General features: G+C 39.8%; 2 protein-coding genes across 5 annotated transcripts; one reads left to right on the forward strand and one right to left on the reverse strand.

The window, feature by feature from the left end:
* Positions 1 to 2,536: 2,536 nt before the first annotated feature.
* Positions 2,537 to 13,479, forward strand: kdm8 (lysine (K)-specific demethylase 8). 3 transcript variants are annotated; one of them, XM_034712199.1, is made up of 8 exons: positions 2,537 to 2,669; positions 4,143 to 4,620; positions 5,321 to 5,493; positions 8,807 to 8,939; positions 9,029 to 9,094; positions 11,284 to 11,433; positions 11,534 to 11,626; positions 11,712 to 13,479. In XM_034712199.1, the coding sequence occupies exons 2-8, from the start codon at positions 4,144 to 4,146 to the stop codon at positions 11,874 to 11,876; spliced, it is 1,257 nt and encodes a 418-aa protein (XP_034568090.1). In that variant the 5' UTR covers positions 2,537 to 2,669; position 4,143; the 3' UTR covers positions 11,877 to 13,479. The 3 variants fall into 3 exon arrangements, 2 of the variants coding, with proteins under 2 accessions (XP_034568090.1, XP_034568092.1); XM_034712201.1 differs by having other exon boundaries at positions 9,044 to 9,094; XR_004635276.1 differs by having other exon boundaries at positions 2,559 to 2,669; positions 8,812 to 8,939.
* Positions 13,480 to 14,418: 939 nt separating this feature from the next.
* Positions 14,419 to 25,183, reverse strand: LOC117832995 (UNC93-like protein MFSD11). Of its 2 annotated transcripts, none has more exons than XM_034712333.1 (14): positions 24,935 to 25,183; positions 24,540 to 24,729; positions 23,881 to 23,936; positions 23,679 to 23,786; positions 23,504 to 23,583; positions 22,312 to 22,408; positions 19,717 to 19,775; positions 19,422 to 19,566; positions 18,318 to 18,367; positions 16,249 to 16,314; positions 16,038 to 16,163; positions 15,780 to 15,954; positions 15,549 to 15,684; positions 14,419 to 15,175 (listed from the first exon to the last, which is right to left on the reverse strand). In XM_034712333.1, the coding sequence occupies exons 2-14, from the start codon at positions 24,627 to 24,629 to the stop codon at positions 15,023 to 15,025; spliced, it is 1,341 nt and encodes a 446-aa protein (XP_034568224.1). In that variant the 5' UTR covers positions 24,630 to 24,729; positions 24,935 to 25,183; the 3' UTR covers positions 14,419 to 15,022. The 2 variants fall into 2 exon arrangements, with proteins under 2 accessions (XP_034568224.1, XP_034568223.1); XM_034712332.1 differs by having other exon boundaries at positions 24,902 to 25,183.
* Between the last annotated feature and the right edge of the window lie 277 nt (positions 25,184 to 25,460).

Raw genomic sequence — 25,460 nt, forward strand, 5'->3', positions numbered from 1 at the left:
ATGTTATGGTGGAAAGATCCAGAAAAGCTAGAGATTTCACATAAGGAGTAAGTGAGTTTGTTTTTATACAATTCTCAATATTTCAGTAAGTTGAATATGTGGCAAGCCCCAGCATCTATTTAGCTTAGCTTGGTGGTAAAGAAACCAGGGGGAACATTTGGCCTGGCTAGCATAACGTACCGGGCAGCACCAATAAATATCACATGTCCGTAGATATATTTTTGTTCAACATTTACAAAATAGGAGTGAAAGTCTAGTGCTATAGGTATATGCTAGCTGCCTGGCAATATTACGCTGATTACTTTAAGGTAGCAAAAACAAACACAGATTATGCATTTTTGTTTTTAATTACCAAAGCAACAAATTAAGGACAAATATCATGCAAAATACACTTTAAATGTGTTAATTAGCAAGCTGTAGCAGTGATGGTCAGGAAATCTTTTGTTGAGCCAGCTAGCTGCTTCACCATACTTCCAGTTTTTATGCTAAGCTAATTAGCTAGCAACTCCAGCTTGATTTTTTCTTAATATACCGGAGTTTGGTATCAATCTACTCATCTAACTCTCAGTAAGATTGTAAACAAGTGTACTTCACTCAATAATGTTTTATTTATTTGATAAACTTGTTTTTTTTATTTATAAAACATCATTTTTAAAGTAAATAAAGTGTATTAGAAGAATTTAGCACAAGCTCTCTTGTACTTTTTCTGCTTCATAAAATGGTACGGATGCAAATATCCAAGTTTTAAAGATGTAGAGAATTGAAAAAAGAAGTCATACATATTTTAAATATAAAATAATGACACTCACACCATTTGAAATGAAGTCTTTCAGTATCTTCAGAGTGACACCAGCTAACGAGGCCCTGTGAGGAACACATGGAGCGATCACTCCCCCCATCCATGTAAATCGCAGAAAGGTCACTGACCCCTGCCGATGGAGATTTGGTAGGACGGCCTGCACATGAAGTCTGCACTGACAGCACTGGGAGGAATAAAAATCACTGGGTCTCTGACCTTCAGTGTAGCCCCTCACGGTCTTACAACCATGGAGTCAGACATATGTGAATAATACATCTGCCTCTCCTGCTGGGATCACGGCTCTCACATGAAGACACACACCAACAACTTGTTTTCAACAGCATCATTTTATTGTTGTTCAGCTGAATTCAGCTCCATGTACGCTATAATATGATTATGCAGGGATATAAGTTGTACAATGTATTTTTTAAGTTACAATTTAAGTGTCTGTAAGCATTCTTCCCCAAAAACAGTAAATCTAATTGATTTTTTTTGAGAGTCTTTACACTTAGTTATTTATTCTTAATTCACTTTCTTCTGAAGTTAAATTTTATGGTTTAGCAGGACACAAAGTTGTGTCTGCTCTCCATAGTTTCATAGATTCTTTTACATTGAATTTATAATTCACTCCTTTTTTGTTAGTCCTTTTATTCCAAACCAACCAGAGCTTGAAAGAAAAGAAAAGAAAACACTCTCTAGTTTTGGCCTCTACAGTAATTTCTCTCCCTCATGCTAGTAAGCGAACAAAAGATCGAGCAACGAGTATTGTGCACTTTGCACAGTGAGAATGAACAGAAATGCATGAAACATTTCACAATCCCCTGTGATTCCCTGGAAAGGCGGGCTGTCTCTCTCTTGTTTCCATCTGCTTTACATACAGGAACAGCTCTGCAGTTTGCACTGAGATTATTTGAATTTCATGGAGTGTTTGACATTTGATAATAGCGATGTGTGTTGATAGATTCTAGACTTCTCTGCTGCAGGTTTCCTATCATGTTTGCTCAGGCTTCCCATCCCAAAAAAGCAATTGAATACAAAAAACTCAAATATCTCTGTGTGACATCAAAATGACAAACCCAATTATTGTTTTAGCTTTGCCTGAGCAGATACATATCAATAAGTCTTTCGAGGAATATCTGTATTTACATAAAACATTCTGAGTAGCAGGTGCACTGAAAGGAGGGGGGAAACAAATGTTTGTGTAATAACTGCACTGTAATTGATTATGACGGAAGAAGTGTTGTCTTAGTTCCACATAATGACTGGATGCTGTTTACCTGTTTAGATAAATGTATTATTTATTGAACCTCTAGTGTATGTAAATGAGGCTGTGCTGTCACAGAAGCCCTGTTTTATGATAGGCTAATTGACTCAGCTTTATGACAGATTGCTGTTATAAGTGCGAGAGTTTGTGGACAGATGGGACAGTGTAGAGGCAGAGTGTAGGTGGGTGTACTCACAGTAGGATACTGGCAACGTCTGACAAACAGGTGTGTTTGCAGAGTGCAGGGCTGCTTCACTAAAGGATGTACAGATGTTACTACCCTCTACTGGGGCACTGCGTCAATGCAGATTAAATACTATACATTAAAAATAACGAACCTTTGCACTTAACATACTTTTTTATTTTTATTTAACAAGAACTGCAAGTTAACATACACTTGCTTCATTTTTTGGAAGCTTTTCAATCCGTTTGTGGCACCTTGAACGTAACACGGAACCATTGTTCGCCGAAACTGGAGTTCCCTTCCGGTATGTTTTTGTTGACCCACAGGCAGTGAAATTGAAGCACTTTGTGGACAACGACGGTGGTTAGAGTCTCTTACATTAGAATTAGGTTGGTTTTACAGTGAAAATATAATGGATGAAGGTAAATATAATATTTAAGTATTTAATTCAACTTTTACGAGTGTCTTTTGAACATGCTTCAGTTTCCTGGACGTGTTGTATCGATTATTTGATAACGTACTTTTATAAATAATCCAAATGTTTGCTTGCACGTGTTAATTTGTTAGGTGGAACTTTATTTGTTACAAAATTATTATTATTTCACAGCTTTTTAAAAAGAAGGTTTTCTGGGTGCCTTGTTCACAATTATCTTTTTAACCCTCCTGTTATGTTTGTTTCTCAGGAACAGCAATAATGTCCTGGGTCCATTTAATGCAAGGCATATTTAAATTATCCAAAAGTGTCAGAACCCAAAGAAATCCCAATAAACATTTTTTAAATCTCATTATTAACTCCATTACTAACCACTTAAATCAATATTTAGGGCAATTGTGTTCTTTAATTCTAACAGCCCATGGTTTAATGAGGATATCTCACTTGTTTTTAATGACAATTCATGTTAAAAGGGTGTGTGTGTGTGTGTGTGTGTGTGTGTGTGTGTGTGTGCGTGTGCGGGGTGAAATATGTCACACAGTTGCAAAGAAAGAACTAGTATTTGACACTTCTGACCCCTTTTAGCCTCCACTTTGACTGCCGGGTCAAATTGACCCACAAACAGTACATCTATAAACATGCAAGGGGGTTGAAAATATGTGAAATCAGCCATTTTCATTTCATATGTTGGTGTCGCCTATTAGGCCAAGCAGAAGAAGTTGCATACCGAAAAAAATACCTTTAACAATTTTTGGGAGATTCAAACTGTGGTAGTTAGCATGCACCATTTTGCTCAATGGTGACTTTTGTTATGCTTAACCAGTGTTACGAAATAGAAGCAAAATGTATAACTTTTGGTCGAATACACAGATGAAATCGTGTGGAATCCAATTTTATAATATGCGTCGATTTTCAGAGTCAAACCAAATGCATATTTTAAGTAGACGTGTTGAGCATATTTCAGTGTTTTTACACCTTCCAGTTAAAGCTATTGCAATACAGCCCTGCAGCAGCTCAGCTTACATCTGCATCCATTTAATGTTTTCTATGACCTGAATGTAGTCCATACAAGGTTGACTGAAATGGCTCATAGCTGACCTACTGGTGAATACTCCAGGCATGTGGTAGCTTAATGCAATCATTCAATTTGGCTGTGATCAGACTGCAACAGAGTTCACAAAACTGTTAGTCTGAACTGTAATGAATCAGGTGCTCAGAGTTGGCTGCCTTATGCTTTTGTTGTGGCACAGATCAGTACAACATGCATGGAGTCACGTAGAGCCAGAGTTTCAGAAACCAGGCATCCCATAATGTCCTCACCTGCTTGAATCTATGAAGATGAATCTGTTTCACTGTAGAAAAGACAAAATGCATTGTGTGTATTGGTGGTCAGTTTTTAATAATGATAATTCTCAATCAGAAGATATCAGCCTTAACCTGTCTGTCACTGTCTGTCCCACAGCATGAGGACCACCTCCCCAATGGCTGATCTGTGTTCAAAGATCTCCGCTGTCTTGCCTCCAAGTGAGGAGCAGTTTCCACTTCAATTCAGCGACAAATTGGAGTCCAGCATGGTGGAAATGTTAAGACGGTCCACACAGCAGCTGTACAGCCGCACCACCACGAGGACCAGCCGGATGCTCAATGCTCAGATTATTCTGGATTTTTCGTGGGAGAAGCTCAACATGGGAACATGGCGAGATGTGGACAAAGAATGGAGACGTGTTTATTCTTATGGCTGCCTGTTCAAAGTGGCAGCTTTGTGCTGGGACGATCCGTCCACAGAAGAGATCCTGCAGGCTGTGAAGACTTGTGACATGGGATTACTCATGGGGGCGGCCATCATGGATGATGTACTTCAGGTGATCGTTCGGATCCTGCAGGGGGAAGTGAGGAAATCAGCTAGAGAAGAAGAGGGGAAGGAGCATCCTCAGGTTAAGGTGGGTGACTAAAAAAAGAAGGAAATAGACAAGAGTTATCTTAAAATAAGATGTACACTTAATGGCCATTTTAAAGGAGCTGTTCTGCTTTGCAGTATTTTCTTTGTTGCCCTTCTTCTGCCGTCACTTCAAATCAAGTCCAACCAACACACAGATGGCAGATCATTCTGTTTGAAGATTTTAAAATTTTCTGGAAGCAAGTCTTTTTTTCCCCTTTGCCCTAAAAGTTATTTAAACACCACAGCAATCGGTAACTCAAAATCTGGGGTGCAATTTACACTCTCATATTTCATACTTTAATCTAACAGTTGTCATTTTCTTGGCAAGTCATTTTTTTTGTCAATTATATGTAAAAAAAAGTTTTTAAAAAACATTGTTAACATCATCGGATGCAGGTTTGGTTTAATGTATGGTCAATAATTTGACGGCAGGGAACTTTCCATCAAGTAAGTCAAAGAAAATCTGTTTGAAAAGTTCAGATTTTATGGAAATTGAATGTGAGAAACACTAGAAGAGGTTATGAATTGTCAGTAATTATTTTAGGATGTTTGTCTTATCTTTTTAAGCCCTACTATTGAGCGATATGATCAAAGGTGTGCTGTTTGTATGTCATTTCCCCCTCAAAGCTCCTACTTTTAACACTGAACTAAGCTGAACATGAGTCAAACCAGTTTTGTTTGTTTTTTTGCAACCTCAACAGAGAATAAAGATCGAGCTCCCGCGTGTCCCTGCGATCAAAGGGGAGCAGGCTGTTCCCAGGATCAGGTGTCCTTCACTGGAGAGCTTCAACACCAACCACCTGCTCCCCCTCAGACCCGTGATTTTAGAGGGGATCATTGACCACTGGCCCGCCTTCAACCAGAGACCCTGGAGGTTTGTGTTGTTGTTCATTTAAAATGCTAACTGCATGGTTCAGCATGCTTTCGTCCATCAGATTGGTAAACAAGGAGATCATTCAGACGTGGTATTAATTAACGCCTCCTGGGTGATCCAATCACAAGTGGACAGGTGTAAGTACGAACACTCAGACTTTGCATCATCTCCGTCGACCACTTCTGATTGGATTTCACCTTCTTGCTCCATATGCAAAGAAGCACTGGGCCCCATTCACCCTCATTAGACTTTAAAAGACACTGAACAACAAAAAACTGCAGGGAGAGGGAGATCGCTGCTGACTGCTCTGAGACAGAGGAGGGGGTGATCACAGAGTGAGGTAATGACTTGATGTCAAACTTTGTTACATGATGAAGACTGATGTCCCACTGCAGTTATGAGTACTATCAGTGAAAACTACAAGATCTGCATGAATAACGCACAGATTTGTGATGTCTGACGTCTCTGTCCTCATTTTGCTGCATTAGTAGAATGAACTGCTCGTGGAGTTCAATTTCCGATCATGTCAATCAAATCACATGGAGATGTAGATGACGTACTGAATCATTTATTACAGTGGGCTGGACATGGAAATACATTGTACCTTATTGAGTGGGTGACAGAGCATCACAAACAGACAGATCCACATCTCTATGAATCATCGGTTAACTGTTTTATTGTAAACTTTAAAGACATTTTTTTATCACATCTCAGACTCACGCTGTCTGGCCCTCTTTTCTCTTGAGTGTCAGGATCGTCCAGTTTAAAAAGTTGAATCTATTCTCCTGATTGAATAAATATGGACACTAATATATCTGCACTTCAATACACAATCCACTGTAGTGTATAAACTGTGTATTCACATATTGGAATGACGTGAGGAGTAAATTATAGGGAGAGAGAGCAGTCCTTAATTACCCCATTTCTACCAAAGTGGTGATAGTGCTAGTTCAGAGTTGGTTCTTGAAAGCCTCTTAAAGGTGACATATCATGCAAAATTGACTTTTTAATGGTTCTTTACCTGAAATATGTGTCCCTGGCATGTCTACAAACCCCCCGAGAATGAAAAAAATCCATTCTGCCCCTGTTTTGATTTCTACACCTTTCTGTAAATGTGTGTGAAACGAGCCGTTTCAGACTTCCGTGTTTTTGTTACGTAACAACAATATCTGGTCTGTCACGGAGTCAGAGCTCGGAGCTTGTTCAGCCCATAGACTGTATAAAATAATACTGAATCCCTCCCCCGTTTTTCATTACCTGCACAAATGTGTGCTAACAAGGAGCTTAGGAGGGACATAGCTATATGTTCATAGCTATAGCTGTAGCTGTAGCTGTAGCTGTGTATCAAGACACACGTCGACATACTGACAAATAAAACAACAAGAAACACTAAATCTGTGACCAATCCTTCATAAAAGGTCCTGCTGCCTTTCTGGCAGAGGTCGGTTTTACTCCCCACGTCTGCAGATTTGAAGATCTAGTGGATGATTTTTATTTATCATGGATAAGTGCTAGCGCTAGTTAGCATAGCCACATAGCTACATGTTCGTAGCTGTGTACCAAGACACACGTCTACATACTGATAAATAAAACAACAAGAAACACTAAATCTATGACCAATCGTTCAGAAAGGTCCTGCTACAGGCGCCTCTCCGTCAGGATCAGATTCAGAGGGTTGAAGTAACGCGATCTCTGAGCAGCCGTGTATATTCAGCCAACATGTAAACATTAGATCAACGTGCTGGAGAGCCGAGGCACATCCACTTCCGGAGGGGGCGTGGTCAGAGGGAAAACAGAGTGTTCTGATGAGGAATGAAGAAGAGGACTTTTCAGGCATGCCAAAATCTGATTTCAAAGTGTTTTTTTGAGCATAAACTTTAAAGACATGTTTTGGGGACCTCTTAGACCAATATATATTGATGAAAAAAGCGTGATATGTCCCCTTTAAGAACCAGCTTGCTTTTTCACAGTCAAGGACCACAAGAGAGCCAAGTCTTCTAGCCCAGCAAGAAGTGGAACAACTCTGGAACCCTTTTTTTTTTGGTTCCGGGCCATTATTAGGTGGTTGAACCACAAAGAACTGGTTCCAGATAAAGCCTAGTTTATACTTCTGCGTCTAATCAACAACGTAGCTGATGCTTGTAGGTCTGCGTAGCCCCCGTACCTAAGCAGAGGCCTACTCATGTAGCTGACGTGCACCTCCTCCAAAATGTATAGATATATATATATATGCATAGAATTGACACGGACCGCAAGCCCTGTGATTGGTCCGTTTGGTGGCATTGTATTTCCTGCATTTACAGCACTTCTGGGATCGCCACACATCAGCCATGTATTTCATCTCCTCGGACGTCTCCTCTCTATCCTTCCCTGTAAACATTATTGATTAGATAAATGGCAACATGTACCAGTTGTAAATTATCATAACACGTTCTGAATCGTTGAGAAAAGGTTAACAGAAAACGTAGTGGTGCCGGAAACAGGCGACCTGACCATCAGACCAAAATGCCCTCAAGCGTTTTGGCGGAGTATTGCTGCGCGACACAGAGACATCGATGCACAAGTAGGTATGCTCACGTCGGCGTCGACCACTGCTGCGTAGGGTCAACGCAGGAGTATAAACTAGCCTTTAGGCACTGGCCCTGAACCAGCCCTGGAACTGCGTTGGACACATGAGGATGCACACGTGTGTCCTAAACCACCTCTGCATGTGACTGGAGTGATCAGACCTCATTCCATCCTTGGGTCGCGTTGAGATGCGTTCACACCTCGAGCTGAGGCCTTCCACTTGTGATCGGATCACTCAGAAGGCATGTTGAGGTGTGATCGGGGCCCACGGGTCTCCTGGGAAATAAATGCCAAATCTGTAACCTCTGGCTTCCCATCAGTAATAGCAGTAGTCAAACACTGTTGCCCTACTTCCGTTCAGGCTCTATTATAGGAAGTGAAAGTTTATATCCTAATTGCATTAAGATGTGGGTAGGTATTAACACCATGAACTAAGTTTTGTTTAGTTTACTTGTCACAAAATCCCTGCCTCCAATGTCTGACACCAGAGTCTGATTTAACCGCCTCTCCATTTAAGAATCTCCTTCACTGTCCTCCCTCTCACTGCCGACTCTCGACAGCTGACTATTCACTCTGACATCTGACACACGGCTCCTGGCATCACACTCTGATTGTGGAGGAGGACATCCACGAGTGCATACCTGACATATTTTGGAGCAGAGTTAGACTCCTGAATCGCTAAATGATTGTTTAAGTGAATCCGCTGCAGTTTTTGATTCATTGATTTTTCTCCCTTCCTGCAAAGCATAGAATACTTGAGGTCTGTCGCTGGCTGTCGGACTGTTCCTGTGGAAGTGGGGTCAAGGTACACGGATGAGGAATGGTCTCAAACACTGCTCACCGTCAATGAATTCATTGATCGATATATCGTACATAAAGTAAGCGTCTTGCTCCTGCATTGATGATATGAAAAATAAGGATGTTACACCTCCATGTGATTCCAAAACACTTATTTCATTTCATATAGTTTGTCTCCATCCAGAGTGGCGGTGAAGCTTCGGGTTACCTCGCTCAACACCAGCTGTTTGATCAGGTATGGCTCCACTTTTGTTGACATTTGTGTAATCGGTGACTTGTTGCATATAAAATAATAATCAATTAACTCTGTCAGTTCACTGATTGATTCCTCAGATTGTATTTTTCATCATAATGAAGAGCAGGATCTCCTTTTTCGCCAGCTTTCATCCTCACGCCGCATTACTTTGAACTGTTCTGACTTTTAGTCCTGATGTTAATGTCAATACATCTTCTCTCGTGAACTTTACAAAAAGGGCACCTCATCAAAATTACAGCTGGGTGTTTTAGACTGTTAAATGAATCAGAGTGAGGCTAACGAAGTGGTCATCACTCATCTGGATATTTCACACGAATTCCTAAAATTATGCAAGAAGCACTTTCATTAGTCTGTTCCTTCATTCATATCTATGAGCGCTTCTTAGATCGCAGAATTACAACCTAGAATGGCAAATTTAATCCTTTCATAGATATTCAATACATCTTCATTGGAAATTCTGTATTTCCTTGGATGTAGAATTTGTCAGTTTTGATAGCAAAAATATCAATAACTCAACAAAAGCAGCATTTGATGGTAGAATTTGAGGTTTTGATGTCCATGTGTAATGATATACACTATTAAAGCTGGGGTTGGTAGTCAGATTTAGATACACTTTTTGTTATACTGGTTAAAATGATCTTTATGTCCCCATGGCAATCAATACATAACGTGTTCTTAAAAAAGAATGAAAAAAAGCTGCTATCTACAGCCGGAGTAAACCTGGGAAAACACCAACCAATCCCTGCCTTTAGGGACCAATTTATGAAACCAATCAAATCCCGTCCTGCCGTTCTGCCCGCCTTCTGCATCTACATTTCCCCAGCGTACACTCCCCGTCTCCTGCCTCTATTTACTGCCCCCCTCGCTTGACCTTGGACCTGTCCCCTCTGACCCGGATCAGAGTCTAAAAAGCTTTCACCATGGAGACTCTGACAAGCAAAAAAATTCAAGACCTATAGTAAGTCCTACAGAAAATTTAGACCTGATTTTGTGTCATAGGTACAACTGGAACTGGGGGGCGTGTTAGAATGAGTCCTGATCAAATGCTACATCAAAATTCATGCTAGTTTTCTGTGACTACCAACCCTAGCTTTAACTGAGTAATTTCAAAGTGATACGTTGGAGTTTCCTCACATACAATGACCACAAAGAGTTCCAAACCAAAAGTTAAGGGGAAAAAGAGCATTTCATTTCATTAGTTCTGGGTTAGAACCACAGACTGTATAAATTATGGACGTAGTAACCGTGACGTCACCCATCTGTTCCCGAAGCGCTGTTTTGAGGCCAGTCGGCGTTGGCGGCCATGTTGGAAATGTTGAACTCAACCTAACTGCTGTCGAGTGAGTGTGACGTAAAGAGACAGACTTTGAGCCTCCTAGCCAACAGCATAAAAACATAATCCTCAAGTGCCACAACAGTAACGGCTAAGACAGAAAAGCTCTAAGCATTTAAAGTAGATCTATAATATTCAATGTTACTGTAAACATCCCAGAGGGCTAAATGTTCTACTGTTGTATTAACAGTCTGTTTCATGACAAACTCCCCACAACAACAGCTTCCATCTCTTCATTCACACACTAGCCTCTTCGCCTCCCAATTATCTTCTCCTGTCTTCTGGTGATATTCCATTTTATGAAGTCACCCAAATGACACAACTAGACTTTTTAATGTTTCACTCAATAGTGCATTATCACAACAGGTGATCTGGTGCGGACGAGTCTGGTTGGTGTCAAAGTTTTTCACATAGACCAAAACTAAGATAGGGAGAGAGACATCAGCAGCAACCAGCTGCACATAACTTTAAAAACAGGGCATAAAGGACCTCTCTCTTTGTCTCTCTTTCTGGTTGCTTGCAAAGCGTGTGTCAGACGTCAGGGGCAGAGACGCTTTCGTACAGATGAAAAATATGGAGTGTAGTAGTGGCAATTGGTGGCAATTAATTAATCAATCAGGTTTTATTTATATAGCGCCAATTCAAAACAAATGTTATCTCAAGGCGCTTTTACAAAAATAGCAGGGTTAGGGTTTTTCAAAAGAGAGATAATACATATTCTCTGGTGTCCAAGTTGCCAGATGCTCTTAAAAGGAACAACAAGATCTTATTTAGTCAGTCACTTTGGTCTCCAGTGCTCTGCTGAAATGCTTTTGTCCTTGTGCTGTTCCCTCAGATCCCAGAATTGAAGGAGGACATTCGCCTCCCTGATTATTGCTGCCTTGGTGAGGGAGAAGAGGAGGACATAACCGTTAATGCCTGGTTCGGGCCTGGAGGCACGGTGTCGCCCCTACACCAAGACCCTCAGCAGAACTTCCTGGCTCAGGTGACGTCAACAACACAAGTTATGAATCGAGTTAAAGTCAAAAGATCTATCATGTGACCAGTTTATTTATTTATCAACCACACTCTTGTTTTCCCATCAGGTAGTGGGGAGCAAATACATTCGCCTATATTCCCCAGAGGACACAGACAAGCTGTACCCCCATCAATCCCAGCTCCTCCACAACACCAGCCAGGTAGGATTGACAGTGCATACAGATAGTGCATGTTGAGCCTGCAAATGTATGCAGTATTCCTAATGTATGACTCCTTTGCATGCAGGTGGAGGTGGAGAATCCTGACACAGATCGCTTCCCGAAGTTTGCCACCGCTCCTTATCTTGAATGTGTCCTGCAGCCCGGAGAGGTGCTGTTCATCCCAGTAAAACACTGGCATTATGTCCGCTCCTTGGAGCTCAGCTTCTCTGTCAGCTTCTGGTGGTCATGACTACAGATCCGTCATAAACAGATATTTTTTTAAAGCCAAGTGTGACTGTAGCTTGTTTTCTGCTGCCATGGGGGGAATTTAATTTAGAGTTTTACTACTAATGCGATGCTAATTCTCATAAATCTTGTGACAACCAGTGATCACACAAACCTTTGATCCATGAACAATGAACACACACTGCTGAATGATTAGTTTAATTGAGCTGCTGATGAGTGCAGCAAAATCTATTGTGTGGAAAGCTACCCGCAGGAGAGAAAAACAAACAAATGAGCAGTTAAAAGTGTGTGTGCTCATTTTATCCTGCATATCATTTACAGAGGGTTGTTAGCCATCTAATTTGATAGGATGCGTTTCTCTTTTCAAATTGGCTTATTTAATTGTATTCTCAATCTCATACCTACAAATTTCCTCACGTGTGATTTCCATAATTCATGGAAATGAGGCAAGTCTTCAAATGTAATAGCCTAGGGAGCTACAGGTACAGAAATGTGCTAATAAACACAGGTCTGTGGTTAAATTGACAGTCTGAGGCAATGAAGCAGGTCACAGATGGAAATTAATTAATTAAATGAATTAATCCCCCGGGCACAGACCCACTTTGAAATTAAAATCGTCTCACTGGCCGGGTATCACAACAGTATGACTCATGTCTAGCACTGAAAACACATCTGACTACAAAAACTGTCATGTTGGATTTTAGACCTGTGACAAACCCAGTCATGTAAAACAGGAATCCAGTTAAATCAAGAGCCATAATAAGGATTATTATCTGTGTGAGGATGTGAGAGAATAAAGGAAATTGGCACTGAAGGGCACTTTTAACCTGACTTCACACCGAAATAACATTCAGCCAGCAGGTAGTGCTCTGAAAACTGTGTCAAATCTGTGTACTGACTTCCCCTCCAAAGTTTCCTCTGCACTAATATGAACCCTGCCTTTACTTAACTCTGTGAGTAAACGCTGTACACTTCACTTAGCCGTCAGTGCTTTGTAGTTGTCAAGTAAGTGGCACAATTGACTTAAGATCGCACAAAACTGCTTACACTCATTATAATGTGATCAATACTCAATTACCAGTGAAGTAATGTGGGACCTCTGGGCCTATAACCCTTTCTCTCCCACCTCGACCCTCTCCTCCCGCTCCTCTTTTGATTAATGGCCGCATGGATTTTTGAATAAATCTTGGCAAAGCAGGATTACATCCGGAAGATTAATCTTGTTTTCTGAGACGGTAAAGTGACTCATGGATGTACATTTGATACCTTATTTAGAATAAACACACAATCCACTGAAATGTGCAGCACATCATGAGGAGGTGTTAGAGTGCTGTAAAGGGGCCACTTAGGAAGGTGTGTAGGTTCATGAAATTTTATGTGTGTGATTTACAGATCATGAGCAGCTTGATCAATAAGCACAGCCTCTGTAAATAACCCACTACATAAACAGTCATTCAAAGATTCAAACCTTCCCGAGGTAGCCTTGAGTGCGTTCCATATGTATGGCGTGAGCTCAACGTTATGTTATTACCTGGCTGTGTTATGTGCAATTAGCTCTCAGTAGCAAAAGTGAAGCCAGGAATAAACTGATGACATGTCAAATCAAATTAATCCACGTAAAGGAGTCAAGCATGTTTCAGCTCAACCTGATTTTTAGTTTTTTTGTACCACATTGAGGATGATAAGAATCTGTTGCCATGGACCAACTGTGTCACCAGAGGGACTATTTTTTATTAGCTACAGTCATATTTATATAATAAAATCATCTTTTAATTACTGTTTAGTTTCAACATGTTTGTGTCTGTGGTTGGTAGCAGGGTCATTTGTTTTTAAAAGACATATTAAGGCCTACCTTTGTAATCTGGATTTTAACTCAGAGGGATATAAGGGATAAGTCAAAGTTTTTATTCAATCTTTTTTTATATAGCACCAAATCTCAACAAATGCTATCCTCAGATCCCTTATAGACAGAGCAGGTTAGACCTTACTATACGTTATTAAAATGAAATTGTTGTGAAGTCAATAACATATATAAACTGTATATATATATATAGATATATATCTATATATATACAGTTTATATATATATATATATATATATATATATATATATATATTATTGACTTCACAATTATTTTATTTTCCCTATATATTTTGTTTGACTCAGATTTTACTGGGTTTTAATTATTTTTTCTAACTTCTATTTACTTAACTTTTTAAATACAGTGAGTATAATAGTTTATTTTTATTATTTAATTAAAAAATGTATATATTTCTTTTTTAGTTTTCAATATTTCCTTTTTAATTCTCTTGTTGTGCTACATTAATAAAGTTGAGATGAGTTGAGTTACAGAGCAGGACGTCTAACCAACATATGGTTATGTAAATTAGAATTAGACAGGGTGAGCAGGACCCTATCGCAAAGTGAAGGGGTCTTATTGGGATTCAAATTTACATATCGACCTGTTCACTATATATTATCTCCTGCATAAACAGGTAGAAAGTGCAGTGAGTGCTGGACTTTGTTTCAATGAAATTGCCTCAAATGCAAAATGTAAAGAATTTTATTCATCGAAGATTCACAAAATTGTGTAAAAAGCACTAAAAACATGCAAAATTTACAAAAGTTAAAGACAATGATTGTCAGGCAATAATTAGTTCAATGTTACAAAACAATATTTTATTATTTTCTCTGTTCTCTTATTTATCAAACTGTCAATTACTCTGACAAACTATAAACAGCTTACACAAAGTAACAGATAAACAAAATATGTAAAAATATTATTTCTTTAAAGACGAACCTGAGCGTGAAGCGATGTAGATAAGTATTAGTTAGGGTGGGTAGTTACTTTTATCATCCTCCAGTTAGATGAACGGTGCAAAGGTGCAAAAGAAAATAATGTTAATTATTAACTATGATATGATCAGGTAACTAGAGCTGAAAGTGAACAAGGTTCAATCAGACTGATAACCATGTAACACTGTCAGATATGGTTCTTCAGGCAGCTTGGTTGCTTTTGAGTTGAATGTGTTCTAAAACCTTCAGTGCATCAAACCAAAGAGATGATCTGTTATAACCTCGAATGACTCTTTTTTTCTGGTGGTCTCAGTCTCTACCATCAAGTGCATGTCCAAAAACAACTGTTCCTTCTAATCTTCCTGCAACTCTGCAGAGAAGTTCTGCATCCTCTCCACCACGAAGAAGCAGAGTGTTCCAGTGAAGCCCAGGGCGACCATCATCAGGAGCTGCCACATCAGCAGGAGGTAACCGCTGTAGAAGAATGCCACCGCTGCGAACACAGACTGGAAACAAGGTGATAGATTAAATAGACAAAGTATGAAATAAACCTTTTATAACATTCCAAGACAAATACAGGTTTGTGATTTTTTTCAACCAAGAACGCAAGACAAGTGATTTACAAACTGGATGTTTATGCTTAGGCGCACAAAAAAATGCAGTCCGGTTTAAGTTCAGCTCAGAGAAAGTAGCTCAATATCTCCACTTTATTTCGCAGGGTGCCAAGGCAGAGATTAAAAGGCGTGTGTGGGTTTTTCTTTTCCTTTTTAACAAGGCTTCTGATGAATATGAATTTCTTTCATAGACAGGACAACATTTAAACCCCACCTTTCCTCGGATTTGCTGACAAAGTCCGAGATATTGGCAACTCAGGATTACCTGGATGAATTTGAAGATGGCAAAAGCAGGCGCGCTCTGTTCTGCATAAACACGGCCCAATATACTGTACAGCTGTGTGTTGAAACAACTGTCCCCGAGTCCGAGCAGGAAGCTGCATAGCAAGGCGATGGATGCGCTGAGAGAGGAGATACAGTGCTCATTAAAGCAGAATAGGATCAACACTGGCCTTCAATGTATTCACTCCTGCTTGTTTTGAGAGAAATGGATTACCTTGGAGTGAGATATGGGCTCCTTTGGGTGGTGGTTTTAAAGACGGTAGGAGCATCACTCGGGATGTTCAGGAATATCAAATAGAAAGCAACAAAATGAACAACCATTCCTAGAAACACCACAGAGGTCCGTCTGAAGCGGTTGTTCTTGCACACCAATCCAAACAAGCCTCCACCTGATGAGGAAGAACACACCGGTCCGGTAGTCATCTCAACTTGAAATCAGCTGAATGTGCTTTGATGGAGAAAGCAGACTTACCCACTATCTCTCCGACTCCCACCATAATCCCAGAGATCCCGATCAAGCCTTTCGCTGCTTCTCCAAAGTGTGTTGTCGCTCCAATGCACGTCCCGTACACTCCACTGTAGAAGGATAGCTCCAGGCCTGGAGAACAATGAGTTCATGCTGTAGCTGTGAGCCATCACCAGAAGCTAAATACTTACATTAATGCATTCTCCACACAACTTACCACTGTACGCCATGCAGGGGCTCAGGAGCAGGATGGTTTTAGCCTTCAGAAGCTGCAGGATGGTTTCTGAACAGGCGGACAAACACATTTGAATTGGTAATAAAGCCATATTATATTCCAAACACACACAACTTTTCTTACTTTTGCACTGAGCTGAGATAAAGATGCAGAAACATTACTCAGTGACAATTAAATTTAAATGTAGATGGCAGCTGGGGGAGCATTTCAAAGCAGGTGGAAAAACACCAAGCGAGGGAATTCAGACTTTAAAAGAAGAAATCACACTGGGTTTATTTATATGCCCAGGTTCAGCATCTCAACATAAATCTGTGTGCATCTCTGATCAGCTCCGATGCCTTTCAAGCAGGTGTACAGATACACAAAAGACAAGCAGTAATCTGATCACTCCGGCTTCTTCGGGCTGAACTGAAGGCTGGGGTAAGTGCAGCCAGGTTTCCCGATGACAAACAGATGTAATCTGGAATAAAAGTCGAGCACAGGCAGTTTTTGTGTGCTCTGTGTGAAGGCTAGAAGATTGTAATCTTGATGAAAACACGTCCTGCTTGTGTCAGACTAAAGGCAATGAAGTGTGAAGAAGTGGAGGTGAGCTGCAGTATGCAAAACAAGTCATAATGAAGTTTATTGAATGAGCAGCATCAACTGGTTAAAGTTTTAAACTGTCCAGTGATATCATCCATTAGAGGAACTGGCTCAATATTTGTATCTATCCATTCATGGTCCCCAGATGTGAATCCCTACAGGCGTTCATGACCCATATTGTTTAACTAGCAGCATGAATGGTTAAAGTTTTATAATATCCAGGGAAATCATCCATTAGATTAACTGGCCTAATATTTTTTACAGGCATCCATGGTCCCCAGGGGATTATAATGACAGGAATAGCCTGTAGATCCTCTGGGAATCACCATCTAATTGTGGTCACGGAGTAGAAAAACAGGATTTGCAGACATGCGACTCAAATTAAGTCAGAGATAAGGTTGAAGATGAGTGAAGAAGCCAACCAACTATTTTACCTGATTCCATACCCAACACAGATTCTGTACCATATGTACCAAAGTACAACATGCTAACTTTTCAGGCTGGTGGTGTTCTAGGGAATCAACCTAGTTTATATTTAAGACTAAAATATGTGCAACACAAACTAGAACTTTTGAAGTCACGACAAGTTGTATTTGGAGAAACCAATATTATACAGTAGCTGGATCAATGAAAAAGTACATAAGTGTGAAGACAGTAAGGCTTCATTACAGCACTGTCACTGACTCACAATATAAAAAAGGCTAGTGGGAGACTTCACATGTAGTGTAAAAGTGCTTTGAGAGTTCTAAAGACTAAAATAGTTCTACTTAATGAAGTTAAGGTGTTAACTTAGATTCAGGAGCAGGACCCCGCCTAAACCACACACTCAATCATCTGATAAGCCAACCAGTTTGTCTGTGATTCTTCAACCCACCCTACCCTCTCTTCCTCTCCTTTAACCAACTTTATTCCTCATCCCTTTCTACTCAATTTGTGCATGCTTCTCCTGGGCTTTTATCTAATCCAAGGTACAGCCTGGGTCAGAATAACGCTCTAATGGAACCCCCATCCTGAGTCTCCTTCTGTTGGGCCACACTCCACCACACATCATAACATACATCCATACATCAGAGGCGGTAAATCCTGGACAGGTGGTCAGTCCATCACAGGGCTAACATGTAGAGACAAACAACCATTCACACTCACACCTAATACACCTGCACCCAATTTAAAGTCACCAATTAACCTGACAATGTTTTGGACTGTTGGAGGAAGCCTGACTACCCAGAGAGAACCCACACATGCACGGGGAGAACATGCAAACTCCACACCAGGGATATGAACCAGGAACCGTCTTGTTGTGAGGCAACGGCAAACCACTGCACCACTTTGTAGTAAGTACAGTTAATTTACAATGTAATTCATTACACGTCCGTATCTATGAATGGATCCATACTGAAACAGTACTTGTAGACTGATGTAGACTGAAAATTTGTGAATCCAGTCGGGCAAGCTATTCCAAAACTTACTGAATTCTGTCTTGGCATCCTGCAGGGCAGTGTTTGCTCTGTGCTTGTACCTATAAAACAGAAAACAGAGCAGCCTTAACTTTTATAAAAGTGAGATTAAGTAATGGCAAAACAAAAACGGAATAAAATAACTTCTCTAACGTAAGGAACATGTGAAGTTATTTAGATTAAAGACATTTGAGCTGCAAAAACATCAGACAGAATCTACAATATGCAAACAGTGCTTAGAAAGTACTGTTCCACGATAAATAATGGCTCCCTGTAGGATTCATTGTTATGCTTTGGGACACTAAAACCCAGACAAAAACCAAGGATCAAATACCTGCAACTGATGGATCCTTACACAGCCTGTAAACACAATCTGTCGCCACATAACTTCAGATACAGGCAGAGGGAACAGGTTTGTCAAAAACAAGCTTTTTATGATCTTCTAATTATAGTCTCAGCATGAGTTTCACGAAGTCGATACGTTACTCTATACGTATCCTCCGTGTCATGTCATTCTTTGTGACTTTTAGCCATCTTTGTGGCCAGCTCTATTTTTTTCATGTATATATATTTCCCTTCTCATGACGTGAGGCAAATTTTGCCACATGGATATTTCAATATGTCTAATGTCCTGTTGAAAGGCAAGGCCGAAGGATTTGGAGCCTTTAACTGTCTTCACTCTCAAAGAAAGAGTCTCTTTTCAACCCCCAAATCCTCCTGATTGTACTCTACTTATGTAAAGTGCCAGGATAAAGCTTGACTTTGTCAAAATTGCAGTTATCTGGATGATCATAGTCTTCACTTTTTGGGAATGATAAAGGTGGTAAAAAAAACCCAGCTGGAATGGAGAAGTGTAGTCTTTGATAAAACTCTTCACATTTAAAGACGCACTATTTAAAGTGGAATGATGTTAGGTGGTTTGGTTATTGACTGGCTTTGCCAATCATGTGAAAACAAAATTTGAAACTATTATATCATATCCACTCTGATGTGTTGCCATACAAGTGACTATTTCACTTTTTTCACACCCTTGTGATTCTCTGACAGCATTCATATTCAGTGAATTTGTGAGTTGGCATTAAAAATAGTGTAATTATCTGAGGAATATTTGTTTACATCATACGGGTTGAGAGCAGTGACTGCCCTTCATCTTCAGAGAGCAACTCCTCTTCATGATGACTCTTCCTCAACACCAGGAAGCTGAGTGTGCCGAGCACGGAGGCGACCAACAGGGACAGGAAAATGTTTTTCCTGCTGCTGTCTGAGAGAGGAAGATTAAATTAAACCCCTTAATTAATAAACAGGAGCTGTAATAACAACATTAAACTGGAGCATATTCAGAATGGACAATCACTGCTTTAATTCTCTGGGTGGTATAATCAGGAAAGTGCTGACTCATGATGAGCCTTACCTGGTATCTCTGTTCTCCCATTCCAGTCAAAGTAAATGTACAGATTACCAAATAACATGCTGAAAGAGAGTTAAAAAGGTCAATCAGGTGAGGTATGACACTGACGTTCTTCAAAACAGGCAAAAGGTATCTGGTACTGGATGATCCAACTAATCCGACACTGAGTTATCTTGTCACTGTTTAGAAGCTTTAAACCATGACTCAATGTTTGGAGCCCCAAAAGTTCCACAAAATAACCATTTTTATCTAATGCAAAAAAAAAAGTATCTTGTGCGCGGAAAATACCTAACTCGTGTGAATAAAATAAAAACTTGTTCCCACAAGATAAGCATGATTGGCCCACAGTCCTATGCACACAAGATAGTTATCCTGTGTGCACAATGTACAATACAAAACATGAGTATCTAGTGCATACAAGATCATTTTCTCATGCCCGCAATATACAACGAAGCAGCTTTCGTGCATGAGATGACTATCTTGTTTGCACAATATGATTATCTTGTGCAAACAAGATACTTATTTCAAACACAAGATGTAATCATGTATTATAATAGAAAACTGTGCACATAGGATGCCTGTCTCATGCCCACAAGGTAACCATCCTGTGCACACAGTATAATAATAACAGTATGTTTTTGTATCTTGTGCGCACAAGATGAAGATAATCGCCTTGCGGGACCTCATGGGATCTGTGTTCTTTGCCATTGGACACATTTTTCTGTGTTATGGATCTTGAGTTTTACAAACTTTACTTGCGCTTTATGAATGTCATCTGTTTGAAAGATGAAGTACGATGCTATGACTCTAAGTTTGACTTAATTTAAGGCTGTTTTTTTGGGATGTCAAAAGTTGACATTTTGGAGATTTCATACTGTTGCATTTTGTACATTTTTGATTTGTTGAGTTTGTATTATCTAGTTTAGAATTTAATAGTTTCAACTTCACTGATAGTTTTCATTTGAGCTGTTTTTATTTACACTTCTTAATGTAGCTGCTGTCTATTTACAAAATGACAAGCATGTGGACCAATCGCAAATACCACAACATGTGTTTTGAAGGTCCATCCATGCATGGGTCTGTAAAAAACACACACAGTGTACAACTCAGCAACGACTAAGTACACTAAGAAGAACACAAAACTAAGATCTGAACACAACTGACTGAACAAATCAAGACATAATCAAACACTTCAGATGAGTTTTATGGTCCTGCAACAGCTGCATAAATAAATCCTAAAGTTATACCTTGCTGAAACCTAATGCCACAATAAAACCCATTTGTTTCCCCAGTGATGCTGCAGTAACTCTGTTGACAAATCAGAGACGAGAAGGATCATCAGTCTGCAGAGTAATTATCATGCCCTTAATGTAATTTGTTGCACAGCAAGTTTCGTGACTCAGATCTCTGGAGGAGGACTCACAGGCTTTCAAAACTCTGACCTTTAATTAAAGTGTTGCTATTAGGACAATCACTGTAATTGAAATAAAAACACTGGCCTTGCAGTAAAGTCTCAGCAGCTTAATGGACAACAAGAAGTGAAAAATACTTTTGTTGGACCAAACATTGAACTTAATAATCCGCATTCCTTATTCTAAAGCGCGAGTCTCTCTGTTTTTTAAGCTGTTTATTTGCCTTTTATGGTAAACACTGCTGTCTCATAAAACACTGTGATCTATTTCTGGCTTTAATTAAATATCACCTAAACTAAGACATGCAGATGAGCAATTAGTCTGTTCCAAATCCTCAGTGAGGGATAACAGGGGGTATTCATAAAGACAACAGTAACTGCTCTCTGCTTGTGTGTGTGTGTGTGTGTGTGTGTGTGTGTGTGTGTGTGTGTGTGTGTGTGTGTGTGTGTGTGTGTGTGTGTGTGTGTGCGTGCGTGCGTGCGTGTGTGTGTTTGTCTGCAGGCTGTGAAGAACTGATTCATAAGTTTACTGTGGCAGGGATCACTGCTGTGGAGTCAGATTAGCATTGCCCTATTGTGAGCTTTGGCGCAGGTGACAGCCAATGTAATTATTATACTAAAACAATTTGCATATTTTAACAAATACAAATTAGTCGTACCAGCCAGTGTGCACAAGCAGGGAGCCATATACAGGAAAGGGCCAAAACTCTCACCTGCAGATCTTGGCCTTTAGGGGCTTGGATAGTGTTAGACTTTTTAAGGGATATGAGGGATCGTAACATGATTTATCGGATTTATTTTTCAATAAAAAGACAAAAATGTTGGCTGCTCCAGTGTAGGTCTACCTTCGATCAACAATCATTGTATCAAGCAGAAACAAAAAAGCTGTGATAATGGATTGTGTGTTACACAGCAAATGCAAGGATGAGAAGGAATGTAGTAACGCTATGCAAAGTGATAGAAACCTTGGATTAACTTAGAGAGCAATTTAGATGGTTTATACATTCCCAAAATAAAAAAATATCAAATTCACTCAAGGCCAGAGAGAATCGCTTCATTATAATCTGATTATCAAAACGTGTGTGGTTTAAATGAACCTTGAAGTTTCAAATGAAGGAGTGCATGGAGGTAATGGTATCAGGGCTGAATCTATTACCACTGAATAGTCCCATATTTCTGTTGTATACCTGCACTGCAAGAGAGCCCAGAACATCCCTGTGTTCCTGTTGATTGTGGAGGCCTCCGAGTTCTCCACCAGAAAGTGTCCTTGAGCCGTCCAAAGCACTGCAGGGGAGAGAGGTCATTTGAGGAGTGGGTGGGGGGGGGGAGCAGTCAGTTAATTACCCGCGTGAAGCAAAAAATTATCTTTCTGTGATGGTTAGTTATGCATCTAACCGCACAGAAGCCCCGGGACATGATAAGAATTCATCACGCTGCAATGATTCAAGGCTGAATTAAAAGCTGCCCTAAATCATTTTCTTCGTTTTTCTCCAGTAAAAGCTGAATGGAGCGTTGCTGTCTTACAAACATCTATGAGTAAGCTCAAAGGAACAGCTTCTATCCCTTTTAAAGTCTAATTTGGGATTTACTGTTTGTGTACAGCACATCCCAGTCACAGTAATCCCTGTCTGCACTCTCTGGATTCTAACATTGGCTGCAGAAACAAAGTGCCCCAATGTCCCGGGCCTATAGTTTATACACTCTGCAATGCTGCAATATAGATTTGCACTTTTTCCTCTGTGATTTAAATAATACCAAACAAAGAATAATCCTGCCTATACTCTGAATAAAAACTGGTACATGAATTAGCTGTAAAAACAGAGCTGGAAGTCGGGTAATGGGTTACTGGAGTGACAGGAAATGACGACTCGTCGCTTAGGCCAAATAGGAGAACATTTCCTGTTATAAGTCCTCAAATGTGTCTGAGTTTTAGAGTGATATCACTCAGCTGTGGGAAATAATAATGAGTAATTTTGAACAACTGTTGACATTGTTGTTAGACGTAATGTGTAAACGTAACATCCATGTTAATAAATCATGTGGAATAGAAAAACCAGAACAAATACCCTGATATTCTGCAGGCAATAATAGCGTATTGTGAAGAAACCTGCATGACTTACATCACTTATTGTTGAATTGTCAAAGAGATATGTATATTAATATTTTCTCTAATACTCATTTAGGGTATATGCAAGGAAACTGTATAGTGTCATTGTCTTCATCTACCTCTGACGGCCTTTAAAGCACCTTTTAAATACACCAATGGCTTCCTTAATTGGCACGTATCTTTGCTTTTGACAAACTTAACAGCAGCTTCATCTTTGTTCTAACCAAATAAAAAACAATGTGTTTCATGTCTGAGGTAAAGAGGAAACTTACTCGCTGCTCCAATGCCAATCAGCACTGAGGTGAAGTAAAAAGACCATGTTGAAGGGATGATGAACACAGCAATGTACCCACTACACAGAGGATACAGAGAGATATGGTCAGGAAAAACAAGTTGCACCTTCTTTCTTTCAACATGCTGTTTGTTTATTATCATAACAGTGTTCACCTGTAAAGTAGGCCACTCAGAAACATTGTCAATTTGGGGCCAATTACTGCAACCACTGTTGGAGCAAGTAAATTAGAGAAGGAGAAGACCCCATAGATGATTCCAAGACTGTGAAGGAGACAAGGAAAGAACATGTTAAAATATTCCACTTTCATTTTGGGATAGCTTTGTTTATATTTTTAAGTGAACCTGCAGGACCTACCTGTGGTATCCACTTCCACTGAAAGTGTTATTTCCCAGACTCTTCACCACAGTTTGCTGAAAACCAGAGGGAGAAAAAACTCTGATGCACAAACTGCATAAAGTGGGTCATCAGGCCACTCATCCGGTTTGATAACTTCACTGTCCATTGAAGAAAATTAGAAACACGAGATGCCCAGACCTACAAGTCTGATTGGCCAGTTTCTTATTGCTCAGTAGACGTCTGTTCGGGGTTTTTTTTCTTCATCTTATCAACATTTCTGATTATAAAGTAAAAAAGTCACCAACTTTCAGCATTGTGTTTATTGTTTACTGCATGATGTTTTAATGCATCAAGACAACGTTATGCAAATACGCACATAGCCTATGGCAATGTTATTCCATACTCGATCTATGATAGTCAGCCCTCTTTGTGTGGATGTGTCTGTGGGCCAGAATGTAAAATATATCATGTAAAGTAAAGAAGCATGAGATTGTCTTCTGTTTCTGAATTTTGCATAGTTAAGTGTCAGGAAATCTGTTCAATGCATTACAAATGAAACAATAAAAGGTGTCCGCCTCTATTTGAAAACGAGCTTAAGCAAACAGAACCGATACTAAATATCGAAATGTCGCATATTATAATGAGTAACAACTCAGTAATCAACTTTATTTACTTACTTCAATGTTCCCCGTGGTGGTGAAGGCGGTAAAGATGAACAAAAATCCCACACCCAGCACGACCACGTTAAAAGTCCTCAAGTCTGCCATGGCGCTTTCTCAACTCGTCCTCAATAATACATTTCACACGTGTTTTCCTCTGAGTCAATGTTGTGCTGTCGCCTTGTTTGAACTACACACGTAGATAACACTGCAAGAAGTACGCGGACAAATTCATTACAACAAAGTCTCACCACTGTAGTGAACACTTAGTCACAGTTTAATGCGTGGACAACAGGGAAAGCAGTCAGTGTGAAGTGGAGAGAGGATGGGACACAGTAACAGTACAGCAGTGTAAGAGGAGCACTTCCCTCCTATCATACCAAGTACGCATGACAACTTGTGACTTTTATTACAAGCAATTTTTGCGGTCTTCCCTTTTCCTCTTCTTCTTCGTCATGGTTGCGCCATCCTCTGCCCTCTCTGCTCTTCTCCCGCAACTTCTTCTTCTTCTCGTGGACTTTGTTTCATTTACACTCATTTAGCTTTGCTGCCTTCCAGAGGTAACTAAGAGGATTATCCCTTTAAAAACTGTCATCTTCAAGTGGAATACTTTTTAAATGGCTGAGTTCACAACAAAGCGTGTGATAGGAAAGTGTATTGTTATTGTACAGTTACATAATGTGCCTCACATTTAACAAAATTACAGTAACCAATAAAATCTATCTATCTATCTATCTATCTATCTATCTATCTATCTATCTATCTATCTATCTATCTATCTATCTATCTATCTATATATCTATCTATCTATCTATCTATCTATCTATCTATCTATCTATCTATCTATCTATCTATCTATCTATCTATCTATCTATCTAATCGAGACTGCCTCCAAAGTGAAGGCCTCACATTAACCGGATCCACCATTATGAAATATCA

This window comes from Notolabrus celidotus, chromosome 20, assembly GCF_009762535.1.
Source record: "Notolabrus celidotus isolate fNotCel1 chromosome 20, fNotCel1.pri, whole genome shotgun sequence".
Lineage (NCBI taxonomy): Eukaryota > Metazoa > Chordata > Actinopteri > Labriformes > Labridae > Notolabrus > Notolabrus celidotus.

Coding starts and splice junctions, on each gene's coding strand:
- kdm8 (XM_034712199.1), top strand. CDS start 4,144: ATGAGGACCACCTCCCCAATGGCTGATCTGTGTTCAAAGATCTCCGCT. Junction 11,434..11,533: donor AGCAGAACTTCCTGGCTCAG/GTGACGTCAACA, acceptor TTTTCCCATCAG/GTAGTGGGGAGCAAATACAT. Junction 11,627..11,711: donor TCCTCCACAACACCAGCCAG/GTAGGATTGACA, acceptor CTTTGCATGCAG/GTGGAGGTGGAGAATCCTGA.
- LOC117832995 (XM_034712333.1), bottom strand. CDS start 24,629: ATGGCAGACTTGAGGACTTTTAACGTGGTCGTGCTGGGTGTGGGATTT. Junction 23,937..24,539: donor CCACCACGGGGAACATTGAA/GTAAGTAAATAA, acceptor TCTGGTTTTCAG/CAAACTGTGGTGAAGAGTCT. Junction 15,176..15,548: donor CCATCTTCAAATTCATCCAG/GTAATCCTGAGT, acceptor CCTTGTTTCCAG/TCTGTGTTCGCAGCGGTGGC.